Source organism: Topomyia yanbarensis, chromosome 2 (genome assembly GCF_030247195.1).
Source record: "Topomyia yanbarensis strain Yona2022 chromosome 2, ASM3024719v1, whole genome shotgun sequence".
Taxonomy (NCBI): Eukaryota; Metazoa; Arthropoda; class Insecta; order Diptera; family Culicidae; genus Topomyia; species Topomyia yanbarensis.
This window is the reverse complement of record NC_080671.1, coordinates 33184493-33207737: the sequence shown is the minus strand read 5'-3', so window position 1 is coordinate 33207737 and position 23245 is coordinate 33184493. Positions and strand designations below refer to the sequence as shown.

Sequence of the window (23245 nt, the reverse complement as noted above, 5' to 3'; positions counted from 1 at the left end):
GTACTGATCGTGCAGCGCCTCGTTTCCTACCGCTTGATTGTCTGATGCTCTTTAATCGTTACATGGGATAAGGTGCAATGGGTGAATGCGAACTACACGCTAAAGAGTTATAAACAATTGAGTGCAACTATTTTTGGAACATAGCCTTCAAAATGATTCTATATTCTTCCCAAGTTGGGGGCCCCTAAAAGCCCGGAGCCCCTGGCACGGGTCCAGTGCGCCCATGCGTAAAGACGGTACTGATTACTACGCATGTAATCTACGCAAACTCTCCCACTCATGTTTGTCACCAGCGAAGGACTACCAAAGGTTACGTAGATGATGGGTTCCTGGCCACCTTAACGAGAAGTAATGTAATGAGGGCCTTTACATAGCCTAACATCCGTTTTTGCTTGAGCTACCCAAGAATTGAAATCGTCTCCAGTGACTGCCGGGTCTCTTATCAAAAGATTGTTAACCATTTCAGGACCAACTTGGTTAAAGATGCCATTGGAATTCTGAGCAGGAATCAATTGTTGATGGGGATAACGAGAGAAGAGCAATATTGTGCCCAAGTCTACCGAAGCTCAGAGCAGAATATTGATCAGAATTTTACACCAGATCTCATTGAAAATAGGAACATGATTCTATTAGCATCTTGAATAAATCATAATCTTCAGCAGAATCCTATCTTGAAAAGCATTTCACCAGAACTTTTCTCTAGAATCCTGAATCAAAATTCAGAAAACAAACCGTAGAAATACGAATAAGGATTCTTACGAAATTCTAAATTGGAATGCTAAGAAAGCTTCGATCAGAATCCTGGAAAGTATCCAAACAGAATCCTGAGAAGCTTGTCATCATTATCCCAGGAGGGTGTCAGAGACCGACCGAGCAAAGTTGGTATAAAGACATTTTATGTACCAAAAAGGGTTGCAGTGTATTAGGGACCATCCATAAGTTACGTAGCAGTATATGGGGGAGGGGGGAGTTTTGTATTTTGTGATGATGTGATGACAGGGGGGTAGGGGGTCATGTCATGCAACGTAGCTTTTTAAAAGGGGAATTGGAGGAGGGGCATTGTGGATGCCGAAACCAGTGAGCCCATCGAGAATAGAAATAGTACAGAACATTTTCACGGAATTTATTATAAAACAAATTAGGGATCGCTTGTTGACGTATATGATCCGGTATTCCATGAATCTCTTCCTTCATGGATGTGTCGAAAAATACAGTTGATTCCTAGTTCAACTGTATTCTTCTACACATCCATATCTACGAAATTATTATGTGGTTTGTTTAGATCTTCCTTGCCTCCTTGCCTTGCCTCTTCGATTTCTAGCCTTGGTCAACAACGGGACAAGCTGTTGTTACCAAAACGTTTGAGGAATCAACTCAACTGTTGAACAATATTGCCTTGCAGTCTCTCATAAGAGTTTTCACATCATTGTCCTCGTCGAAACGTGGTTGAACGATGACACGCTTTCCAGTCAAGCGTTCGCTACCGGTTACGAGGTGTTTCGTTGTGACCGGAACCCGAACAATAGCCGAAAAACCACCGGAGGCGGCGTATTAGTAGCAGTTAATTCCAGCTTGAAGGCAAGAGCTGTCGAGAACATTTCTTGGGTTTGCAAGTTTGGACGATTATCGAGCTTGGCGACCGTAAATTGTACCTGTGTGCGTTGTATGTTCCACCCGACCGCGCGCTGGACATCGAATATGTCGAAGAACACTGCATCTTGGTTTTTGCGATCCTCGAAGATGCCAATGCAGTTGATGAGATCATGGTGGTAGCATATTTTAACCTTTCTAGCATTTCATGGAAATCTTCCCGTCATGGATTTCTTTATCCGGATTCCGACCATTCCGTTCTCCACCCAGGTGCAGTGAGACTATTTGACAGCTATAGCTCAGCCACTTCACTACATATCAATCCTATTGCCAATGAGAATAGCCGCCACCTCGACCTTTGTTTTGTCAGCGATCAGATTTCAGCCACATCAATAGTGATGGCTCCCTCTCCTCTAGTAAAGCCAGTAGCGTATCATCATCCATCGATCGCCACGATTGATAGCACTGTGGTGCATGATTTCGATATTTCACCGCACCGCTCGTCTCCGACGATTTTCGTAAAGCTAACCATGAAAGTATCGCAGACCTTCTTTCCACCATGGATTGGGAAAATATTCTAGACCCCGAACATGTCGAAACCGCAGTTCAAACTTTTTCCAGCGTTCTGGCATACGTTAATGACAGGTACGTTCCGAAGAAAGTTCACCATCGACAAGATAACGAGTACGCTGCGACGGCTCAAGTCCATCAAGAGAGCTGCCCAAGTATCGCACAATACCACTCAAAAACTATTACGTCACGCTCAACCACGCTTATACACGAGCCAGTCAACACTCTTTCAATATCAGCAAAATATTCAGCATAATCTTATGTCGCATCCTAAACGTTTCTGGAAATACGTGAACGAGCAGCGCAAGGAATCTAGACTGCCTTCATTTATGACTTTCCATGAGAGCACAACTACCACATCTCGAGACATATGTGCACTTTTTTCGGAAAAAATCGCGAATGTATTCATGATGAGGCACTAACTAACTATTGAGCACCTTCATCTCTACGTTAGGAATACCTCAAGGAAGTCACTTGGGACTGTTGGTATTTCTGCTATACTTCAATGATGTACATCTAGTTCTGAAGACTCCACGATTGTCCTTCGCATATGACCTCCAGATATTGCGCCTAATTCGTTCAATTGAAGATTGCAGATTTCTCCAACAGCAGCTTGATGTCTTTGCTGACACGAACCGCATGTGCGTAAACCCGAAGAAGTGTTCGGTAATATCGTTTTCACGGAAAAAAAATTCGATTCATTTTAACTACCGTCTACTAGAAACAGACATTGAACGCGTCAGTCACGTTAAAGATCTGGGAGTGATTCTGAATTCTCAACTTACGATTAAACAACACTTCTCCTATGCAGTTGGTAAAGCATCTCGAGCACTGGGATGCATCTTCAGAATAGCCAAATATCTATTGTCTCAAATCGCTCTACGGTTCTTTATCGTGATCAATTCTAGAATATTGCTCTGAAGTTTGGAGTCCAAACTACAATAATGGCGTTGAGAGAATCGAGTCCGTTCAGCGTCGCTTTTTACGTTTCGCGCTTCGTAGATTGCTGTGGAGAGATCCTTCCCGACTACCTCGCTATAAAAACCGGAGTCAGCTGATTCAACTAGAGCCCCTACATGTCCGAAGGAATACCGTAAGAGCTTTGTTCATCGCTTACACTCTGCAAGGTCGTATAGATACCCCAGCTATTTTGGAACAAATCAACATAAACGTCGCATCTCGAGCACTACATAACAACATTATGTTCCGATTGCTATTCCGACGCACTAACTATAGTATGTATGGAGCCATCACTGATCTGGAACCAGGCAGCTTCAGCATTCGATTTCAACGTTTCTCGACAAACTCTGCGTATACGTTTTTCCAGACTATTTAATCAATTAGCTAACAATACTTGACCTTATTTTTAATTTTTGTATGACTATTGTTTTTGTGTACTTGGTTGTTAGAAATTAGATTAATATTAAGGCCAACATCACGGGGGCTTTGATATGCCTGTTGATGTATTAAACAAATAAACAAAGGAGTTGTAGTTTTAGATAAAGTATTAAAAAAATCGATTTTTTGAAAAATAAGAAGGTATGTAACCCTTTTAGAACGTTTGTTTTAACAAATGTCAACTATCAAATAAAGTTTTCATTTTTTTTACTATTATTATTTTCATTGATCATCTATGAATACCGGACGCAGGCCCCCAAATACGACCCGTGCCCCAGGGCGATTGTCCTGGCTGACTACATCGAGCCTGGAGATGTTGACCATCCAGATTCACCTGAATGCTTCCAAATTTTTATGTGTCGTCCGGACGTTCAGACTAATATTTGTCTAATTCAGATTTTAAAGTATTTGTTCAGAACTTTTGAAAATAGCAAAGTAAGTCGTGGATAACCATTTCGAATTCGTCTCATCAGTACTTGGAAAGTGATTTGGTCACACAGATAGACAAGGAATTGTCAAGCGAATGATTTATCGTAATCAGTTAGCTAGTCAGAAGTGTTAAATGCAGATTAAATCCTAGCGCACTCGGAACATGGTTCAGCTAGCAAGCTAACGCGCCAATTAGGCACTCGATATTTATAGCTCACACAACTTATGTGAATATCGAAAGCAATCACAAAAGCAGTGGTCGAAAACTCTAAAAAACTATTAAAATTATCAAAATGGTGATCATTTTTGTGTGTTTATAAAATGTTTTGCACTGCTAAAAATCAGAAAAACCAATTTGCGAAAAACAGTACTTCGGCAAATTAATTACGCTCAAAACGGTATATGTAGATTTGGATTCAGTTAACCGATGCGGACTGAATTAGACGCGCCATTTTTATAATATTCCATTGTATCCCAAAGGCAGGTGGAGAATTTACTGATTTAAACATAATATACCGTATAATACCTAATAAAAGACTAACAAAATAGTGAAGACGATTTTTTTTTCGAAATCACCACTAGTTCCGCTATAATTATTTAAGATAAAAGTATATCTCTAAATTGAGCATTACAGAGGTCATCCTCATTAAGTAATATTGTTATGAACGTAACCTAGAGCGTAAAAATCAGAGATCCGCAAATTGGAGAATTTATTTGGTTGTATTACGTTGTAGATTACAGTTACCGAAGTGCTCCACTTCACTTGATTTTGACAATTGGACTGGGTGTAGTTTTTGTTATTCAACCCAAGGTACATTCAAGTAAGCAGATGTTGAAGGGTATCGCTGCGTGACGTGACGGGTTCACGAAACTACTCAAGGTGTTCCTCAAGGATGTCACCAAAGACCACTGATATTTGTTTTGTTCATCAACGATATTAGTTCAATAAATGGAGTTTCAAAGGTAGTATCAATCTGTAACAAAAATGAGTGTAGAACAATTCATCCCCAGTCGTTCCAGCTGGAAGTACAGTAAGAATTATATGCATCTCGTAAACATCAATAAATTTATCTATTAAGTATTTTCAATTATTCGGTCAACCCGAAAATATTGCTTTGTACCTAAGGAAGAGAAAAATACGGTAAGTCTAGAGCCGTTTGAGGTTGATGTTGTGATTGACAAAATCGAACATGTGCAAGATACAGATCGGTTAAAATTCCAAAAAACGTTCCTAACGTTCCCATCACTCTGGGAAGCTAGTCCCGAAATTCTTCGAACCGGGCTGTGCCTGTTTTCTATATTCGGTATGCATGAAGTGTTATTTCCTGCTTTGCCATCGTCATTTTAAAATCGATGCTCTGGACCCGCCGGCCGCCGTCGGTCATTCTCAGCATTTCGACGTTCGTTCGTTCGTCGGGTCTTGACCATTATTAGTCCCATCGGGTTTTTGTGCTTGCGTGTGCCATCCACGGGAAAGAGGAGCACGGGGAGGCCGGTTGGGTTGCCGCCAATGTGCAAATTATCGTTTTCATGGGAAAATTAAATGGTTGTAAACAATTGTTCTTGGCGGAATGTGAGGGAAAAAAAGGAAAAAAATGAGGGGAACTGACAAAAATATCGATGACGAATGGCCATTCCGGCAGGCGGTTCAGCGATGGGTGGGAAGGTCGTGCCGATTCTGAGAGTTGAATACCGACACATCGCAACCGCAACGAACGGGTTCTAAGAACTAAGCTTGTCTGTATTCAGTCACTGACTGTAGGTGGATTGATTGCTCGGAAGAAGTGGATTTACCCGTCAACCGCCGACTTGTTGGTTATTCATGATGCGTGCGCTTTCACGGGAATTTCTTCGATTGTTTTATGGCCATTATTGGCTGGGAATCAGATATTCCCGATGTGTTCCTACTGTTCATCCTGCACTGTTATTTAATCCAACGACTTCCAATGAGCGGTAAACAATCGAATCACTTCAACGGTAACTGTAAATCCCCGTTTCAATATTTTTCGCCAAAAAAAACCATAACGATTTTCTCCAATCTGACGCTGCTCGTAGATATAATGCATACGACCTTGAATACAATCATTATCGGGTAAATTCATCCGTCTCGAGAGGTAACAGGCCACATCAAGTCCAGTGCGTAAGCAAATACCGCACAAATAGCTAAAGATCTGTTTACCGGGAAAGTAAACAAATTTACTTCGCTCTCATCTCTATTTTCTTGCGGAAACTTTACAAACTCTCATCCGATTTTTACGACCCCCGGGTGGTGGGTAAGTTCTTTTCGGTTTTGTATTTATTCTCCCTAGCACGGCCATTCCGTCTTCCTTGTACGGTTACTCAAGCGCAAATATGAACTGTTTATGTGCAACACGTGTTTCCTGACCGGCATTCCAATCATCATGGCACGCCTCGATCTCAGGGTGTTCGTCATTCGTTCGGTTTGGGTTCTCGCATCAAACCTGGAAACAACGGAGGTGGGTGAAGGATGTAGCATCCAAGTAACCAAGTAGCATCACTACACAAATCTTCCCCCTTTGATTACAGTATGTTGCGAGTAAGGATGACTCATTGGCCAAGGTTTTGTTTATAGTCTCACGATTAGGAAGCAATATTTTAGCGTTCAATTTATTATGTTTACTTTCTGTCCAAAAATGTGTATTTGGATTTCCAATTAGAGAGTTATTTCAACACACCATGACCGGCATCGGAAAAGGTTCATCACTAGCTTAATTGTAAGTATTGCTGAAATGGATGTTATAACTCACTCGGTCCGGCTGGTTGAAAGACAATTAGTTGTTCGGAAACAGAGTCTACCAAAAATAATCGTCAATCTTACCAGGAAAAGCTATTCAATCCGCAATTTCACGCTTCTAAAAAGTCCCGTTGGCGCACGCCCAGCAGCAAGTGGAAAGCTCAGGTGCCAGAAATGACCTCACGCTGAATCTAATCGTACCAAAGAATGGGATTTTATTCTCCTTTTTTTCGGATAAAGCTAAACTCAATTAATTGCTCGTAGTCTTATTGATGCCACCGTTCCGGAATGCGCCACCACGAACTCTGCATAGAAAGTAAAGGAAGAGTGGCTCCAGCCACCGATTCAACGATCGAAGGTGATGACCACAGCCAGTCGGTGCCACCCAAGGGCGCTGATCCAACAGCGATCAACAGAAGCCAGACCGAGCCGAGGTCATTCGTTCCAATCAACGAACCGTCATACATTTGCCCCTTCCTATCTTAGCACTAGAATGAGAGATTACGAAGCGTACACAAAAACAAGCAAACGAGGAAAGAAAGTCAAAACAAAAAAAAGCAGGAATAAAACCCAGGTTAATCAACTTTTACGGAATAGAAAAGCAATTTATTATGAATAATAAGCAAAAGATGAAACTGCCCAGATGGAAGCGTATAGAACAGAATCACGGTGAAAGAAACAAAGAAAAAAAATGACTAGAACAAATTTGAGCTTAAAATTAAAAGGGAGGCAAGCAGAACGAGAGAAACTTTTTTTCTGATCCACCTCCTAGCATTTCCTCGAATCTACCTCCCCCCGTACTCCACTGCACTAAACATCTATAATTTACCAATATTTTAAACCGCAATTACTCGAGCTGAAACGGTTCGTAATTAACCGGCAGCGTCTTCCATCTACGGGTTGGGGATCGAGATTTGATCCCGCCGCCAGCAGAATCGATGAGGATGCTCTCGAAAGTGGCCAGGCGCCGGCTGAGCTCGGCAATATACTCGACGGCCCGCTTGAGGGTTTTCACTTTCGAAACGCGCTTGGCCGAAGATCGTGTCGCTGGCACCATCTGGCGGAGTCTAGCGAAGGCTTCGTTCACGGCACGCACACGAACCCGCTCCCGCTGATTGCGACGCTCGATGAGGGTGGTGTGCTTGTGGGCGCGGTACGGCTGGAAGGTGACGGTGGTGGTTGGTGATGACGATTTCAGCTGGGACGGCGATTGAGCTGGAAGGTTGAAATGAAAAAAATAGATTCGTTAATAAATTGTGTCTGAGCTATTTTCATCAACGTAACTAAATGCTACAATTGGTATTGTATTACTTTTATTCTGGACTAAATTAACGACATTTGATGTTTATTTATCCAGAGATGTGTCGCTTAGTATAAATCGAATTGCGCTTTAAAACACACGGTGCGATAGTCTGTGCTATGATGTGCCATGGTGTTCAACAATTTTGCCAGCATTTGACAATGATTATGCATTTTTTTCCACAGAACTGACACGTATTGATTTGACCTCGATATGTGCAAAGAATTCTCTGTGTAACGGTACTATCGCATTATGTTTTGTGCTGCAGGGTCAGGTAGGAGGAAATGGATCGGCCCACCAACATTCTCACCACATAGTGAATTCCATTTCTCCCAAATGTGGCATGGATCTGCAAGTAAGCGCTATCCGATCTTGTAGCGGAACATTTGTTTTTCTCATCGTCCATATATAGGAGGATTTTAATTATTGCATTGTCACACATAGCCAATGGCGGATCCAGGGGGATGGTCCTGGGGGTCGGGACCCCCTCCGAAATATTTTCACTTGTTGAGAAATTTAAAAAAGTTTAGTTTTCTAACTCAAAATCATTCCAAACCAAATCGGACAAACGAAACTAACACTCCTTAAATAAGGTTATTGCGTATTCCGAATTGTATAATATCCATTTTAAAATCGAAATTTCAGACCCTCCCGAAAAAAATTCCTGGATCCGCCCCTGCACACAGCTATGTGTTTTAAGTTGTTCGAAATGAATGGTTTCGTCCAGACTAATTTGTTGAGCGCTATGAGCGCTGAATGTCTAACATGGTAGAACTAACTAAAAACAGCTTCCGAAAGTCTAACCACATTTTACACCTTCAGGAAATGTTCCACTTTATGAATACTCGGTCCTAAGCGAATCATCAATAACTTCATAATCACTGTATTTGGCCAGAGTGCCACTTCTTACTTAGCTGCTACTCACACATTTCGACAGATTACTACAGTAGGAATTATAGTAACAGTTTATTTTGTTCTTCAGACAAGGTACATAGTATAAAAGTAACTATTCCTGTCGTTCGCTTCGCGCTGGCTCGAACAAAAGCATAAACCACACTGAATTTCGTGACTATTGTCTTTGGTGGCTGGAAATAGCCTTCTTCAACTTTTTCTCAATAATTTGGTCGCACCAAATAAGCCACAATTTTTTTATATCGATTAGAGAGGTTTTAACATTAAGGTCATTCGCCTCTTCGGGTTAGAAAAATCTCTTACCCTATGTGCGGGGTTGGGATAGGAACCCAGGTGAGCCACGTACAATTTTTTTTATTAAAAGTCGCCGAAACACACGTTTTAAAATATTATTTTTGAAAAATCTCGGTGAGAGGGAGGGCTTCAGCCCCCTAGCCACCCCTCTGGCTACGTGCTTGAGATGAAGAAATTTTTTCTTGTGCTAAATTGTTGATTTCATTCAAATTATTAATTATTATGATTGAAAATTTATGACACTTTATTTGTCATTGCAATAGACCTTTCTTGTCAGACCTAACCCCTATTTTTCTTAATTTTTATCGAAAGAGTTCCTATTTTTAAGGACATTTCTGTTGAAAAAGGATTTTTTAAACTTTTCCTGATTTTTTTATGATTTTTTTAAAAATTGCAGAATGCAAGAATGTTGAATATTTTTTTCACCAATGCAAGAATGGTGGGACATCAAATATAAGTTTCGGCAGCACTGTTTTGCATTTTCCGAATAGTTTTCTCGGTAACACTGCAAATGAAGTGGTGTATCACGGTATAACATTCATTAGTGAATCTAAACAAGTCGAGTGAATCTTAAACTGTCAAATTGGCTTTCTGAGGTTCTCTGATTTATTTTGAATATTTTGCCGGCGATTTATCGGTTCCCATGATTCAGAGACGTGTAGATCAGAAACCATTCCCTGGTCAAACCACTCGAAATTTGATTCGGAATCCTGAATGGACTCAACATGGGATCCAGTTTAAATGCAACAACCGATTCCGAAACGGAGTCAGAATCGGTTGTTGCGTTGGAACTGGAATCCATATTGAATCCATTCAGAATTCCGATCGGTTCCGGAATAGATTTTGTTTTTCCTCCACAAATGCTAACGTGTCAAGCGGAGATATTCCGGCAAATGCATTGCCTAAGTCACGATCTGTAACATTTCCAGACCGGGTGCAGCATGTCACCATGGCATTGAGAAAAATTGATGTGTCCCGCGCGGTAAAAACGTCTCGGCAAATAGAACAATGAGATTTGAGCAACATCCACAAACAATAATATACGTTCACTGCTCGGATATCACTGCATTGTTAGATTGCCCATAAAGATAACTTTTGATCATATTCACATTGTACGCAACCGACACAATGCAAAATAAGGATTGAGCTGATTGAAGATACAACAAAAAAATCCGAGTTTGGAATGATCGCGAACATCACCATTTACTCCACCGTCAGTTCAGCTAACTAAACCCATCAATCGTTTCTACAAAGTTTCTTCGCTATAGCATTAGAATCAATCCATCATTCGACAACAAATTGTATGTAAAATCTTAATTGCTCGGCTTCGAAATAAAGATAGGATGTCTCAAAACAGAATTCCGCGTGCTAATTAGTCTGTCGTTTTCACTTTTTCCGGACTATCAGAGTATAAATACGATTCGATAATATTTTCTAGAAACCCGTTTCCTAGAATCAAAGGCCTATGTGTTACCGTTTGTGTAGTTTACCCTATTTAACCAGTCCGCACGCAAAGAAAGCAGAAGAGAAGAGTACTCTATACTACTGTTCATTGTAGTCTGGTGTGATCGACTCGTTGCTATAAAATCGGAGTTACTATTTGTGGTAATGCACCTTAGCATGCACAAGATCTAGTTTAACTAAATTAGAATAAATGTTTAAATAAAGAATATAATAATTGGTTAAGACTTTAAAAAATATTTAAAAATACATAGCCGATTTAGATAAACACTCCACTACGATAAGTAGGATTAACGGTCAATTTGAAAATTATAGAACACAATTTGTAAACACACAATAAGCAGATTACTTTTGGAATACTGGAATCAGGTAGGACGAATAATCCAATAATATTCTAGTCCAACCGAGTAGCACCTCTCCTACACTGACTGACCCACGCCGTTTCATCCAATCAGGACTCAGTTGGTATTCGCTACGAAATCACGACGCTTTGGCAAGGACTAGTTCCAAGGCAAGGGAATAGCAGAAACCAGAAATCAGACTGACCGCGTGTCACCCTTTTCAAGCGTCCAGACGGTCAACACAAACGAGCGCAAATCTAGACGCACTCAACCCGTCAGGCCACCCAAACCTTTTGACGAGTGTTGGCGAGCACCCGAGCAACTAGCCTTCCATCACAGATTGGGTAGAAATCGATCGTCCCCACCCGACGTCGTCCTAGCAAATCCCACCTACAGTAGATCACGTCACCGCCGGCCGGCCATTTGTACACACACACACACTAAGACATTGTAGGTATAAATATAAGTTGTTTGATAATTAAAATTGAAGTGCCTTGTGTTTCTGGTTGGTGTCCCTGAGCCGACCTTGAGAGTACAGACCCTCAAGCTCGAGCTAGCCGTGATAAAAGAGGCGTTTGATGCCCACCCCAGACGGTCCCCGTGGCTTAATCAGGGACTAGGGGTTTAGTCAAGGTCCTTCTGACTACGAAGTAACATATGTTATACCAATCCCCAAAAAGAATCAAATCCCAGACCGAAACTCTACAAACCTAGAAAACTATTCCTTTGAATACATCAGTTCCTAGAAAACAAATTCCTCTAAAAGAAAACAAATCACTAAGAATAAGCCACGCAAGATTAGCAAATCCACTCGTAAAAAATATAGCATAGAACTCGTTACAAGTTTAATTCCAATCATTCTAGGGTATACATTCGCCTATTTTTAATGCGAAACTCTTGAAACATTTTTTATCAGTAGATAACTTGGGTGTGAAATTATTCGACTACAAAAGCTTCATCCTTAAGATTGTTTCAAACTATAAATGAAAATTCGATTCCCTTTCATTAAGGTCATAAGCATAGTGTACATAACTCTATTTCTTTCTCTCCTATAAGAAATCTGGGGACAGTGCAACTATACGAAGCGAAACTAACAATAGTGCAACTACTGCGGAAGATACTAATACTAGATCGAACATTTTAAATCAATCTATGTCAATGTGGATACTTTTTCTTATAAATTGGAAAGTTAAAGTGTTCGATTGACTTCATCCATAGATTTTACAATGTATTTTTTGAAGTATTTTAAGGAAATGTTTGATATACAAATTATCTCTAACAAAGAATTTTAAACTTTCAATGAATCTCTCATTTCAATGTATAAACAGATTACGACTTAGGATCTTTTGATACTGATGAAGATTGCAATGCGTAAGTCATCACAATACGCGTATCTATCGGTAATAGTGAAGTGAAGATATGTAAGGATTGAAGCATTAGAAAATATATTTTTAGGCATACTTGTTTAATTTTTGATAATTAATTTTCCTAAAAGAGTAACTTTTGGAGCACCTACCCTACTTAATTCGTACATCTCTCATCTAGGACGAGTATAGCACATTTGCTACGATAACGGCAGTACTGGATAGAGTTGAACTAGGGATTCATGCTACATGCCCATATGTAAGCAATAGATAAAATACAATCCAACGGCATGAAAAAAATTGAACATGCGAGCCATACATTTGGAGTTAGTTCACTCGCTCACGACAGATTCATGCATTCTTGCACTGCGAAATTTCATCGCCAGGAGAGGTGTGCCAATTGAAATTATAAGCGACCGGGGAACAAATTTCATTGGCGCGAGTCGGGTTCTGAAAGAGGCCTTGAAAAATATCGACCAAGAGAAACTGATGAAGCATTTTGTTAGCGTAGATACGAAGTGGTCGTTTAATCCGCCTGCATCGCCGCATTTCGGAGGCTGTTGGGAGAGACTAATTTAGTCAGTTAAAAAGGCTCTGGATTAAATTAAGCAGAAGCGCCTTCCAACCGACGAACTACTTCGAAATATGCTCGCTGAAATTGAAATGATAATTAACTCTAGACCGCTTACTGAGTTGCCGCTGGAAGAGGAAATATCAGAACCGCTGACACCTAACCACTTACTATTAGGCTCATCTAACGTTTCAAAGCCACCGATCGCGTTTGACGATAGCTGTGCCGCACTAAACCGAACATGGAAGATGTCACAAGTCTATGCCAATGAATTTTGGAAACATTGGGTTGCAGAGTACCTTCCGACGCTTACTCGAAGAGCCAAATGGTTTCAACCAGTAAAACCAATAGCTGTGGGGGACATCGTAGTGATCGTTGATAACGATTTCCCCAGGAACTGCTGGCCGATTGATGTCAGCATGTCCATTAGACTGGCCCAAAATGGCATAAATCACGAAATCAAAACCTTACCCCCCAAAATGATAGTTTGGGTCCTCACCAAGCTTTCCTGAAAATTTCAGCTCAATTGGTCCACTGTAAGGGGTTCCGCAAACTGCTCAAAGTTTGTATGGAAAAAAGAGACCAAATGTATGGAGAAATGCATCAGTTTCACATTTTCAGCTCTAGGTGGCGCCGTAATCGATGAAAGTCTTTCGTGTGAAAAAATAAGAATCTTCATGTAACAATGAATCGACTCGTGAAAACCGGAGGTCAATCTGATGACAGCAGACAAAGTTATAAGCGCGCAAAGTTGAGGGTGTCTGGTACTGCAGTTGGGGTGGCTCTGTCGAAAGTGCAAAAAAAAATTTGCATGAGCGCACGAATTACATGAGGTAGAAACACTCGATTACATGGTTAAACAACTTCTAATAACTCAAAATGCTGGCTATTTGGAAGAGTGGTATCTTCGGCAAACTGGACAAGTATGTCAAGGGCTTTCCGGTAAAGACCTAAATAATTCAGAATTCTCTCACTAGGTGGCGCTAGAGCGAATGAAAAGGCCCTATACTTTTTTTTAAAAGTGCTATACTGCCCATGATCGCATATCAGTCCCATAAAGATAGGAAATCTCATAGAAAACGGGACAACTATGCGATCATGGGTAGTATAGCTCGTGATCGGGAACACTTGGCTGACCGTAGTCTTCTGCAAAGTAGATCATAAGGTCAAGGGCTTTTCGACTGAGAACAGTTTAATTCAAAATTCTTCCTCTGGGCGGAGTTGGATTGCCTGGAAAATTCTAACACTCTTTCATTTTATATTAGGCAATATCTCGTGATGGGAATCATTTAAGGAGGCAGAGTCTTCGGCGCAGTAGTATAATTTCATAATTCTCGTACTAATCGACATCGACATTCGACGCGCTTCTAAGCGCTGTAACTTTCAATCTATTTCTTGTATCTCTATAAAAATTTGGGAAAATATTCTTAAGCTGTTGTACTTTCAGATGAAGTAATAAATTTTTTTCGATTTTCTGAAAAAAAAGGTATGTAACCCCTTACGTATTGTACAATGATCATTTGGTCGGTGTTAAGTCAGATCGGACTAAGGGACATTGTATTGATTTCGAGAACAACGAGTTTAATGTTTGAATCGCAGCATAATTTATATTTTAATTTGAAAAGAATTTGCGCCATAATTTTTTCATATGGCAACTTTTTCAAATCTGGTAAAAGTCGAATGTTGCTGAAGAAATTCTTTATCCAATGCTACGTTTTGTGACTTAGTTAAGACACCTAACATTTAAAAATCGAAATTTCAGACCCCGTATAAAACCTATTTGGAGTCATACATAAATGACGTAGCATTTTAGAGGGTACGGAGGGTATACCAAATTTGCGACGAAGTGTGACGTGGGGGAGGGTAGTGTCCGAAGTTGTGCGATGTAGCATTAAGTTTAATTGTTTTTAAGAGCATCAAAACCCATTGATTAGAGAAAAGAATTTAATGTCCCTCCATTCCCAAGAGAAATAAATTAAAATTCACACAAATTAATTTTCACGCGGTTTCTGATGTGGCAAATTTTACGTTTCGCGGAATTGCATTCTCGCAAAAAAAGAAAAGATGCGGATTTATCTTGCATATTAGTAAGATTATGTTGCAAACTAGTAGATTAAGTTTGGTAGCTGAATTAGATTTTCTCTTCAGATTCAACCAAACATAATTTAGTAATTTAGATGAACGTGTCCTTCTTAGAATCATTGGCAGCTGCAATATTGTTAAGTGAGAGAACTTCTCTTCATGCTCCATGACATCCTATTCAAAACAAAACTATCAACACTAGAATAGCGGGAAAAACGTAAGTTGCAATCACGATATTACGATTTTCAACAGCAACCAGAGTAGTATAACAAGAAAGAACAACTGAATGGCTGGCGTCCAAAAGAGGTTAACCCACATTTTGCATTTTTAAAGGAAATGGAAAAAACTTCCGCATTTCCAAATTAGCATTGTCTTCATTGTAAAAATACACTATTTGATTAGTAGTTCATTGACCCATGTGGTCTAGAAAAAATAAGATCATAACATGTACTAGTTTTCAATTCACGAACATTTTCGTAATTGGGGGGGGGGGGGGGCGAACCTCGGGGGTGCCTAGCGTCCAAAAAGGGCCAACCCACAATTCACACGTCCTTTCCTTATTTTTCGTTTTAGAGTTAGGTATGGTGCCTTTGGCAAAGTTGTTGTGTGACATCTAGCGCTTTATTTGATCATTTCATATTAGTTCGGAAACAATCGCTAGGGCGGCGCTGTTTTCAACTTTTAAATGGAATGAGATAGAAAGATGGTGTCTTGGGCAAAGTTGTACGTCAGGTAATTATAAATATGTCTTCTAAAGATACCAACTTTCTAGGTCATATAGGTTTTGAAACATGGTGCATTTTTGAAAACATAATCTGTAAGTAAATGTTTTAACTAAAACCTTCTCTATCTCGAAACATACAGGACCTTCAAAGTTTTGCATCTTCAGAAGATATGTTTAAAATTATAGGACCTATAACTTTTTCGAAGACACTACATTTCTATCTAGCTTTATTAAAAAGTTTTTAACAGCGCCGCCTAGTGACTGAATTTCGAACTAGTGTTATTCAACCAAATAAAACGCTAATTGTCGTACAGAAACTCTTCCGAAGGCATCATAACTCTATAACGAAAGATAATAATTTACTCATTTTTTTAACTTTCCGACCCCAATGTACCGTTTTTCTTTTAATTCCTTATTGCTCGGTGAACTTTCAATGTAGAGACATGATACCTTCACTGGAATTTTCGAAAAATATGCTCAAAAATATACATTTGCGCAAGAAATAAATATTAGATAGAAAATAGCCATACATAGCAAGTGTATCAGCGGCCCTTACCTTCAGGAACGACTGTTTGGGCCGGAACGTCAACGTACAATGCAATCCAATTAAAACAGTATTATATCGAGTTCGCCGATATGTGAGTTTCAACATAAAATTTACTGATTGCGAATCGACAGACTTTTTCTTAAAACCTTGGAAAACGAACGAGAAAACTTGAATTCTCACAAGACTCAATGTGGGCCCCCCTTTGGAAGCCAGATAGTACTGGGGTTACCTCCATGGTCAACTTTGACTGCTAATTGCAAAAAATCTAAAAATTATTTTCAAGATTCTTAAATAGCAGTACACGTGGATTATTACTTAGAACTATCAAAAAATGCAAAAAAGTCGGTGAAAGTGAAGTCATACGAGTTGTCGTTTCTCAAAACTCAATGATTTTTTTTCGAAATTACCGGAATATCCGCGAATTTCCTTCAGGAAGATCCGAACAAATGGGATCAATTAGCAGATTTTTTAGAAGGCAGGGAAAAAATAAAGCATTGCTAGTAGTGAACGATTGCGCGGAACGAGGTGTTAAGTTGATCCAGGAGTATTGTGGAAAATTGACGAAAAATGAAGATCAACCTCAATTTCTTCTGCAAGTAGTGCAGCAGCGTAGACAGACTTTTCCGAAGACCACACGTACTAAAATAAAGGAAGGTTTTGTAGCACAACAAAATTAATAAATGTAAAATAGATGTGTAACTCTGGTGAAATGTTGAGAAAAAAACCACTTTACATCTCCCTCGGATAATTTCACTTGAGAGATAATAAGCCAAAAAGAAAAAAATGTCGATTAGTACGAGAATCATGTTCACCATTAGAAATTATACTACTGCGCCGAAAACTCCGCCCCCTTAAATGATTCCCATCACGAGATATTGCCTAATATAAAATGAAAGAGTGTTAGAATTTTCCAGGCAATCCAACTCCGCCCAGAGGAAGAATTTTGAATTAAACTGTTCTCAGTCGAAAAGCCCTTGACCTTATGATCTACTTTGCAGAAGACTACGGTCAGCCAAGTGTTCCCGATCACGAGCTATACTACCCATGATCGCATAGTTGTCCCGTTTTCTATGAGATTTCCTATCTTTATGGGACTGATATGCGATCATGGGCAGTATAGCACTTTTAAAAAAAAGTATAGGGCCTTTTCATTCGCTCTAGCGCCACCTAGTGAGAGAATTCTGAATTATTTAGGTCTTTACCGGAAAGCCCTTGACATACTTGTCCAGTTTGCCGAAGATACCACTCTTCCAAATAGCCAGCATTTTGAGTTATTAGAAGTTGTTTAACCATGTAATCGAGTGTTTCTACCTCATGTAATTCGTGCGCTCATGCAAATTTTTTTTTGCACTTTCGACAGAGCCACCCCAACTGCAGTACCAGACACCCTCAACTTTGCGCGCTTATAACTTTGTCTGCTGTCATCAGATTGACCTCCGGTTTTCACGAGTCGATTCATTGTTACATGAAGATTCTTATTTTTTCACACGAAAGACTTTCATCGATTACGGCGCCACCTAGAGCTGAAAATGTGAAACTGATGCATTTCTCCATACATTTGGTCTCTTTTTTCCATACAAACTTTGAGCAGTTTGCGGAACCCCTTACAGTGGACCAATTGAGCTGAAATTTTCAGGAAAGCTTGGTGAGGACCCAAACTATCATTTTGGGGGGTAAGGTTTTGATTTCGTGATTTATGCCATTTTGGGCCAGTCTAATGGACATGCTGACATCAATCGGCCAGCAGTTCCTGGGGAAATCGTTATCAACGATCACTACGATGTCCCCCACAGCTATTGGTTTTACTGGTTGAAACCATTTGGCTCTTCGAGTAAGCGTCGGAAGGTACTCTGCAACCCAATGTTTCCAAAATTCATTGGCATAGACTTGTGACATCTTCCATGTTCGGTTTAGTGCGGCACAGCTATCGTCAAACGCGATCGGTGGCTTTGAAACGTTAGATGAGCCTAATAGTAAGTGGTTAGGTGTCAGCGGTTCTGATATTTCCTCTTCCAGCGGCAACTCAGTAAGCGGTCTAGAGTTAATTATCATTTCAATTTCAGCGAGCATATTTCGAAGTAGTTCGTCGGTTGGAAGGCGCTTCTGCTTAATTTAATCCAGAGCCTTTTTAACTGACTAAATTAGTCTCTCCCAACAGCCTCCGAAATGCGGCGATGCAGGCGGATTAAACGACCACTTCGTATCTACGCTAACAAAATGCTTCATCAGTTTCTCTTGGTCGATATTTTTCAAGGCCTCTTTCAGAACCCGACTCGCGCCAATGAAATTTGTTCCCCGGTCGCTTATAATTTCAATTGGCACACCTCTCCTGGCGATGAAATTTCGCAGTGCAAGAATGCATGAATCTGTCGTGAGCGAGTGAACTAACTCCAAATGTATGGCTCGCATGTTCAATTTTTTTCATGCCGTTGGATTGTATTTTATCTATTGCTTACATATGGGCATGTAGCATGAATCCCTAGTTCAACTCTATCCAGTACTGCCGTTATCGTAGCAAATGTGCTATACTCGTCCTAGATGAGAGATGTACGAATTAAGTAGGGTAGGTGCTCCAAAAGTTACTCTTTTAGGAAAATTAATTATCAAAAATTAAACAAGTATGCCTAAAAATATATTTTCTAATGCTTCAATCCTTACATATCTTCACTTCACTATTACCGATAGATACGCGTATTGTGATGACTTACGCATTGCAATCTTCATCAGTATCAAAAGATCCTAAGTCGTAATCTGTTTATACATTGAAATGAGAGATTCATTGAAAGTTTAAAATTCTTTGTTAGAGATAATTTGTATATCAAACATTTCCTTAAAATACTTCAAAAAATACATTGTAAAATCTATGGATGAAGTCAATCGAACACTTTAACTTTCCAATTTATAAGAAAAAGTATCCACATTGACATAGATTGATTTAAAATGTTCGATCTAGTATTAGTATCTTCCGCAGTAGTTGCACTATTGTTAGTTTCGCTTCGTATAGTTGCACTGTCCCCAGATTTCTTATAGGAGAGAAAGAAATAGAGTTATGTACACTATGCTTATGACCTTAATGAAAGGGAATCGAATTTTCATTTATAGTTTGAAACAATCTTAAGGATGAAGCTTTTGTAGTCGAATAATTTCACACCCAAGTTATCTACTGATAAAAAATGTTTCAAGAGTTTCGCATTAAAAATAGGCGAATGTATACCCTAGAATGATTGGAATTAAACTTGTAACGAGTTCTATGCTATATTTTTTACGAGTGGATTTGCTAATCTTGCGTGGCTTATTCTTAGTGATTTGTTTTCTTTTAGAGGAATTTGTTTTCTAGGAACTGATGTATTCAAAGGAATAGTTTTCTAGGTTTGTAGAGTTTCGGTCTGGGATTTGATTCTTTTTGGGGATTGGTATAACATATGTTACTTCGTAGTCAGAAGGACCTTGACTAAACCCCTAGTCCCTGATTAAGCCACGGGGACCGTCTGGGGTGGGCATCAAACGCCTCTTTTATCACGGCTAGCTCGAGCTTGAGGGTCTGTACTCTCAAGGTCGGCTCAGGGACACCAACCAGAAACACAAGGCACTTCAATTTTAATTATCAAACAACTTATATTTATACCTACAATGTCTTAGTGTGTGTGTGTGTACAAATGGCCGGCCGGCGGTGACGTGATCTACTGTAGGTGGGATTTGCTAGGACGACGTCGGGTGGGGACGATCGATTTCTACCCAATCTGTGATGGAAGGCTAGTTGCTCGGGTGCTCGCCAACACTCGTCAAAAGGTTTGGGTGGCCTGACGGGTTGAGTGCGTCTAGATTTGCGCTCGTTTGTGTTGACCGTCTGGACGCTTGAAAAGGGTGACACGCGGTCAGTCTGATTTCTGGTTTCTGCTATTCCCTTGCCTTGGAACTAGTCCTTGCCAAAGCGTCGTGATTTCGTAGCGAATACCAACTGAGTCCTGATTGGATGAAACGGCGTGGGTCAGTCAGTGTAGGAGAGGTGCTACTCGGTTGGACTAGAATATTATTGGATTATTCGTCCTACCTGATTCCAGTATTCCAAAAGTAATCTGCTTATTGTGTGTTTACAAATTGTGTTCTATAATTTTCAAATTGACCGTTAATCCTACTTATCGTAGTGGAGTGTTTATCTAAATCGGCTATGTATTTTTAAATATTTTTTAAAGTCTTAACCAATTATTATATTCTTTATTTAAACATTTATTCTAATTTAGTTAAACTAGATCTTGTGCATGCTAAGGTGCATTACCACAAATAGTAACTCCGATTTTATAGCAACGAGTCGATCACACCAGACTACAATGAACAGTAGTATAGAGTACTCTTCTCTTCTGCTTTCTTTGCGTGCGGACTGGTTAAATAGGGTAAACTACACAAACGGTAACACATAGGCCTTTGATTCTAGGAAACGGGTTTCTAGAAAATATTATCGAATCGTATTTATACTCTGATAGTCCGGAAAAAGTGAAAACGACAGACTAATTAGCACGCGGAATTCTGTTTTGAGACATCCTATCTTTATTTCGAAGCCGAGCAATTAAGATTTTACATACAATTTGTTGTCGAATGATGGATTGATTCTAATGCTATAGCGAAGAAACTTTGTAGAAACGATTGATGGGTTTAGTTAGCTGAACTGACGGTGGAGTAAATGGTGATGTTCGCGATCATTCCAAACTCGGATTTTTTTGTTGTATCTTCAATCAGCTCAATCCTTATTTTGCATTGTGTCGGTTGCGTACAATGTGAATATGATCAAAAGTTATCTTAATGGGCAATCTAACAATGCAGTGATATCCGAGCAGTGAACGTATATTATTGTTTGTGGATGTTGCTCAAATCTCATTGTTCTATTTGCCGAGACGTTTTTACCGCGCGGGACACATCAATTTTTCTCAATGCCATGGTGACATGCTGCACCCGGTCTGGAAATGTTACAGATCGTGACTTAGGCAATGCATTTGCCGGAATATCTCCGCTTGACACGTTAGCATTTGTGGAGGAAAAACAAAATCTATTCTCGAACCGATCGGAATTCTGAATGGATTCAATATGGATTCCAGTTCCAATTTAAACTGGAATCCATGTTGACTCCATTCAGGATTCCGAATCAAATTTCGAGTGGTTTGACCAGGGAATGGTTTCTGATCCACACGTCCCTGAATCATGGGAACCGATAAATCGCCCGCAACATATTCAAAATAAATCAGAGAACCTTAGAAAGCCAATTTGACAGTTTAAGATTCACTCGACTTGTTTAGATTCACTAATGAATGTTATACCGTGATACACCACTTCATTTGCAGTGTTACCGAGAAAACTATTCGGAAAATGCAAAACAGTGCTGCCGAAACTTATATTTGATGTCCCACCATTCTTGCATTGGTGAAAAAAATATTCAACATTCTTGCATTCTGCAATTTTTAAAAAAATCATAAAAAAATCAGGAAAAGTTTAAAAAAAAAAATTTCAACAGAAATGTCCTTAGAAATAGGAACTCTTTCGATAAAAATAAAGAAAAATAGGGGTTAGGTCTGACAAGAAAGGTCTATTTGCAATTATAAGATCGGTAACGTGATGCTTTTTTGGGAGCAAGATTGGGTGCTTTGTTGTTTCGTCTGCATATTCGCACGCGTCTGTGCGACCGAGCATCCGAAGAATACCATTCGTATCGAGAACTGGATTGAGTTTATACAGTGAGCTACCTTTTGGTAGTGTACGTCGTGTTTTTCCGCTTTGCGTTTTAGCTCCTCTTAATATCTGTAGTTCCTAGGCAAAACTCGTAGATTGGACGAGTTTATAGATCACAATCTCAGCAGCTATAAATTCATCCTTAGCTAACGGACCACACACTGGTGCTTCTTTAGTAACCTGGAACGGATGTTTGGCGGAAGGCGACAGATGAATGCTATGCGCCATACCAAACGAATCCAGCTCGAAAAGTCTTCAAACTTAATCGACGGTTCTCGAGTGAAATGATGAAGCGAGTGCGCACGAAGTTCTTCCGATGTCGTGCCGAAGTTTTGGTTCGACAATGGCAACTCTTGTGTTAATTTCCACAGAAAATCTGGAGCATGAAACCAACGGCTGGGCGGCTCAAGGCTTGGCACCTTCCGCCATTTCGTGGCCTCGTCGGCAACATTTTTATTAGTCGATATCCAGTTCCATTCCGAGACATCCGTTGAGTCCAGCAATTCACTGACCCTGAACGCCACGAACTGACTATACCGACGATGGTCAGAATTGAGCCAGCAAATCACATCCCGTGAGTCTGTCCAGAAAAATCTCTGGGACGGTTTTAGCTTATGCGACTCAACGATACTGTTCGAGCTTCGGTATTGAGACGAAACGTAATGGGGCCACACGAGTTTTCGATCCGATCAGGGCACATTCAACGCGATCACCTTCTTCGAATCTGAAATATGCAACAGCAGCGAAACCGTTTTCCGATGCGTCGACGAATACATGGAGTTGAATTACCGTCGTGTCGCTGGCTGAAGTAATCGTTCGGTAGAATCTTGGAACATTCACACACTCGACCAGCGGTAACACGTCAAGCCACGTGTGCCACTTCTTCCATTGCTCTTCCCTTATGGGTTCGTCCCAGGCTATACCTGAACGCCATATTTCCTGGAGTAGGGTTTTTAGATACATCAGAAAGTTTCCGATCAACCCTAGCGGATCATAAACCATCATAAGCGTTCTTAGTACCTGCCTTTTCGTTGGAATTGCCTTTCCCGAGAGTGCTCTGTGAATCCTCGGAGATACCTTAAACGTAAACGAATCCGTAGTTGTGCACCACCACATGCCTAAGATTTTCTCCGTCGCTGGTTCGTTCGATATTCAAACTCTTCTCCGTGTCTAGTCTGGCATCCAGTGC

General features: G+C 40.2%; 1 protein-coding gene across 1 annotated transcript; it reads right to left on the bottom strand.

Moving 5' to 3' along the window:
- Nucleotides 1-7387: 7387 nt before the first annotated feature.
- Nucleotides 7388-23058, bottom strand: LOC131679396 (achaete-scute homolog 2-like). The gene is made up of 2 exons (XM_058960112.1): nt 22980-23058; nt 7388-7957 (listed from the first exon to the last, which is right to left on the bottom strand). The coding sequence occupies exons 1-2, from the start codon at nt 23056-23058 to the stop codon at nt 7590-7592; spliced, it is 447 nt and encodes a 148-aa protein (XP_058816095.1). The 3' UTR covers nt 7388-7589.
- Between the last annotated feature and the right edge of the window lie 187 nt (nt 23059-23245).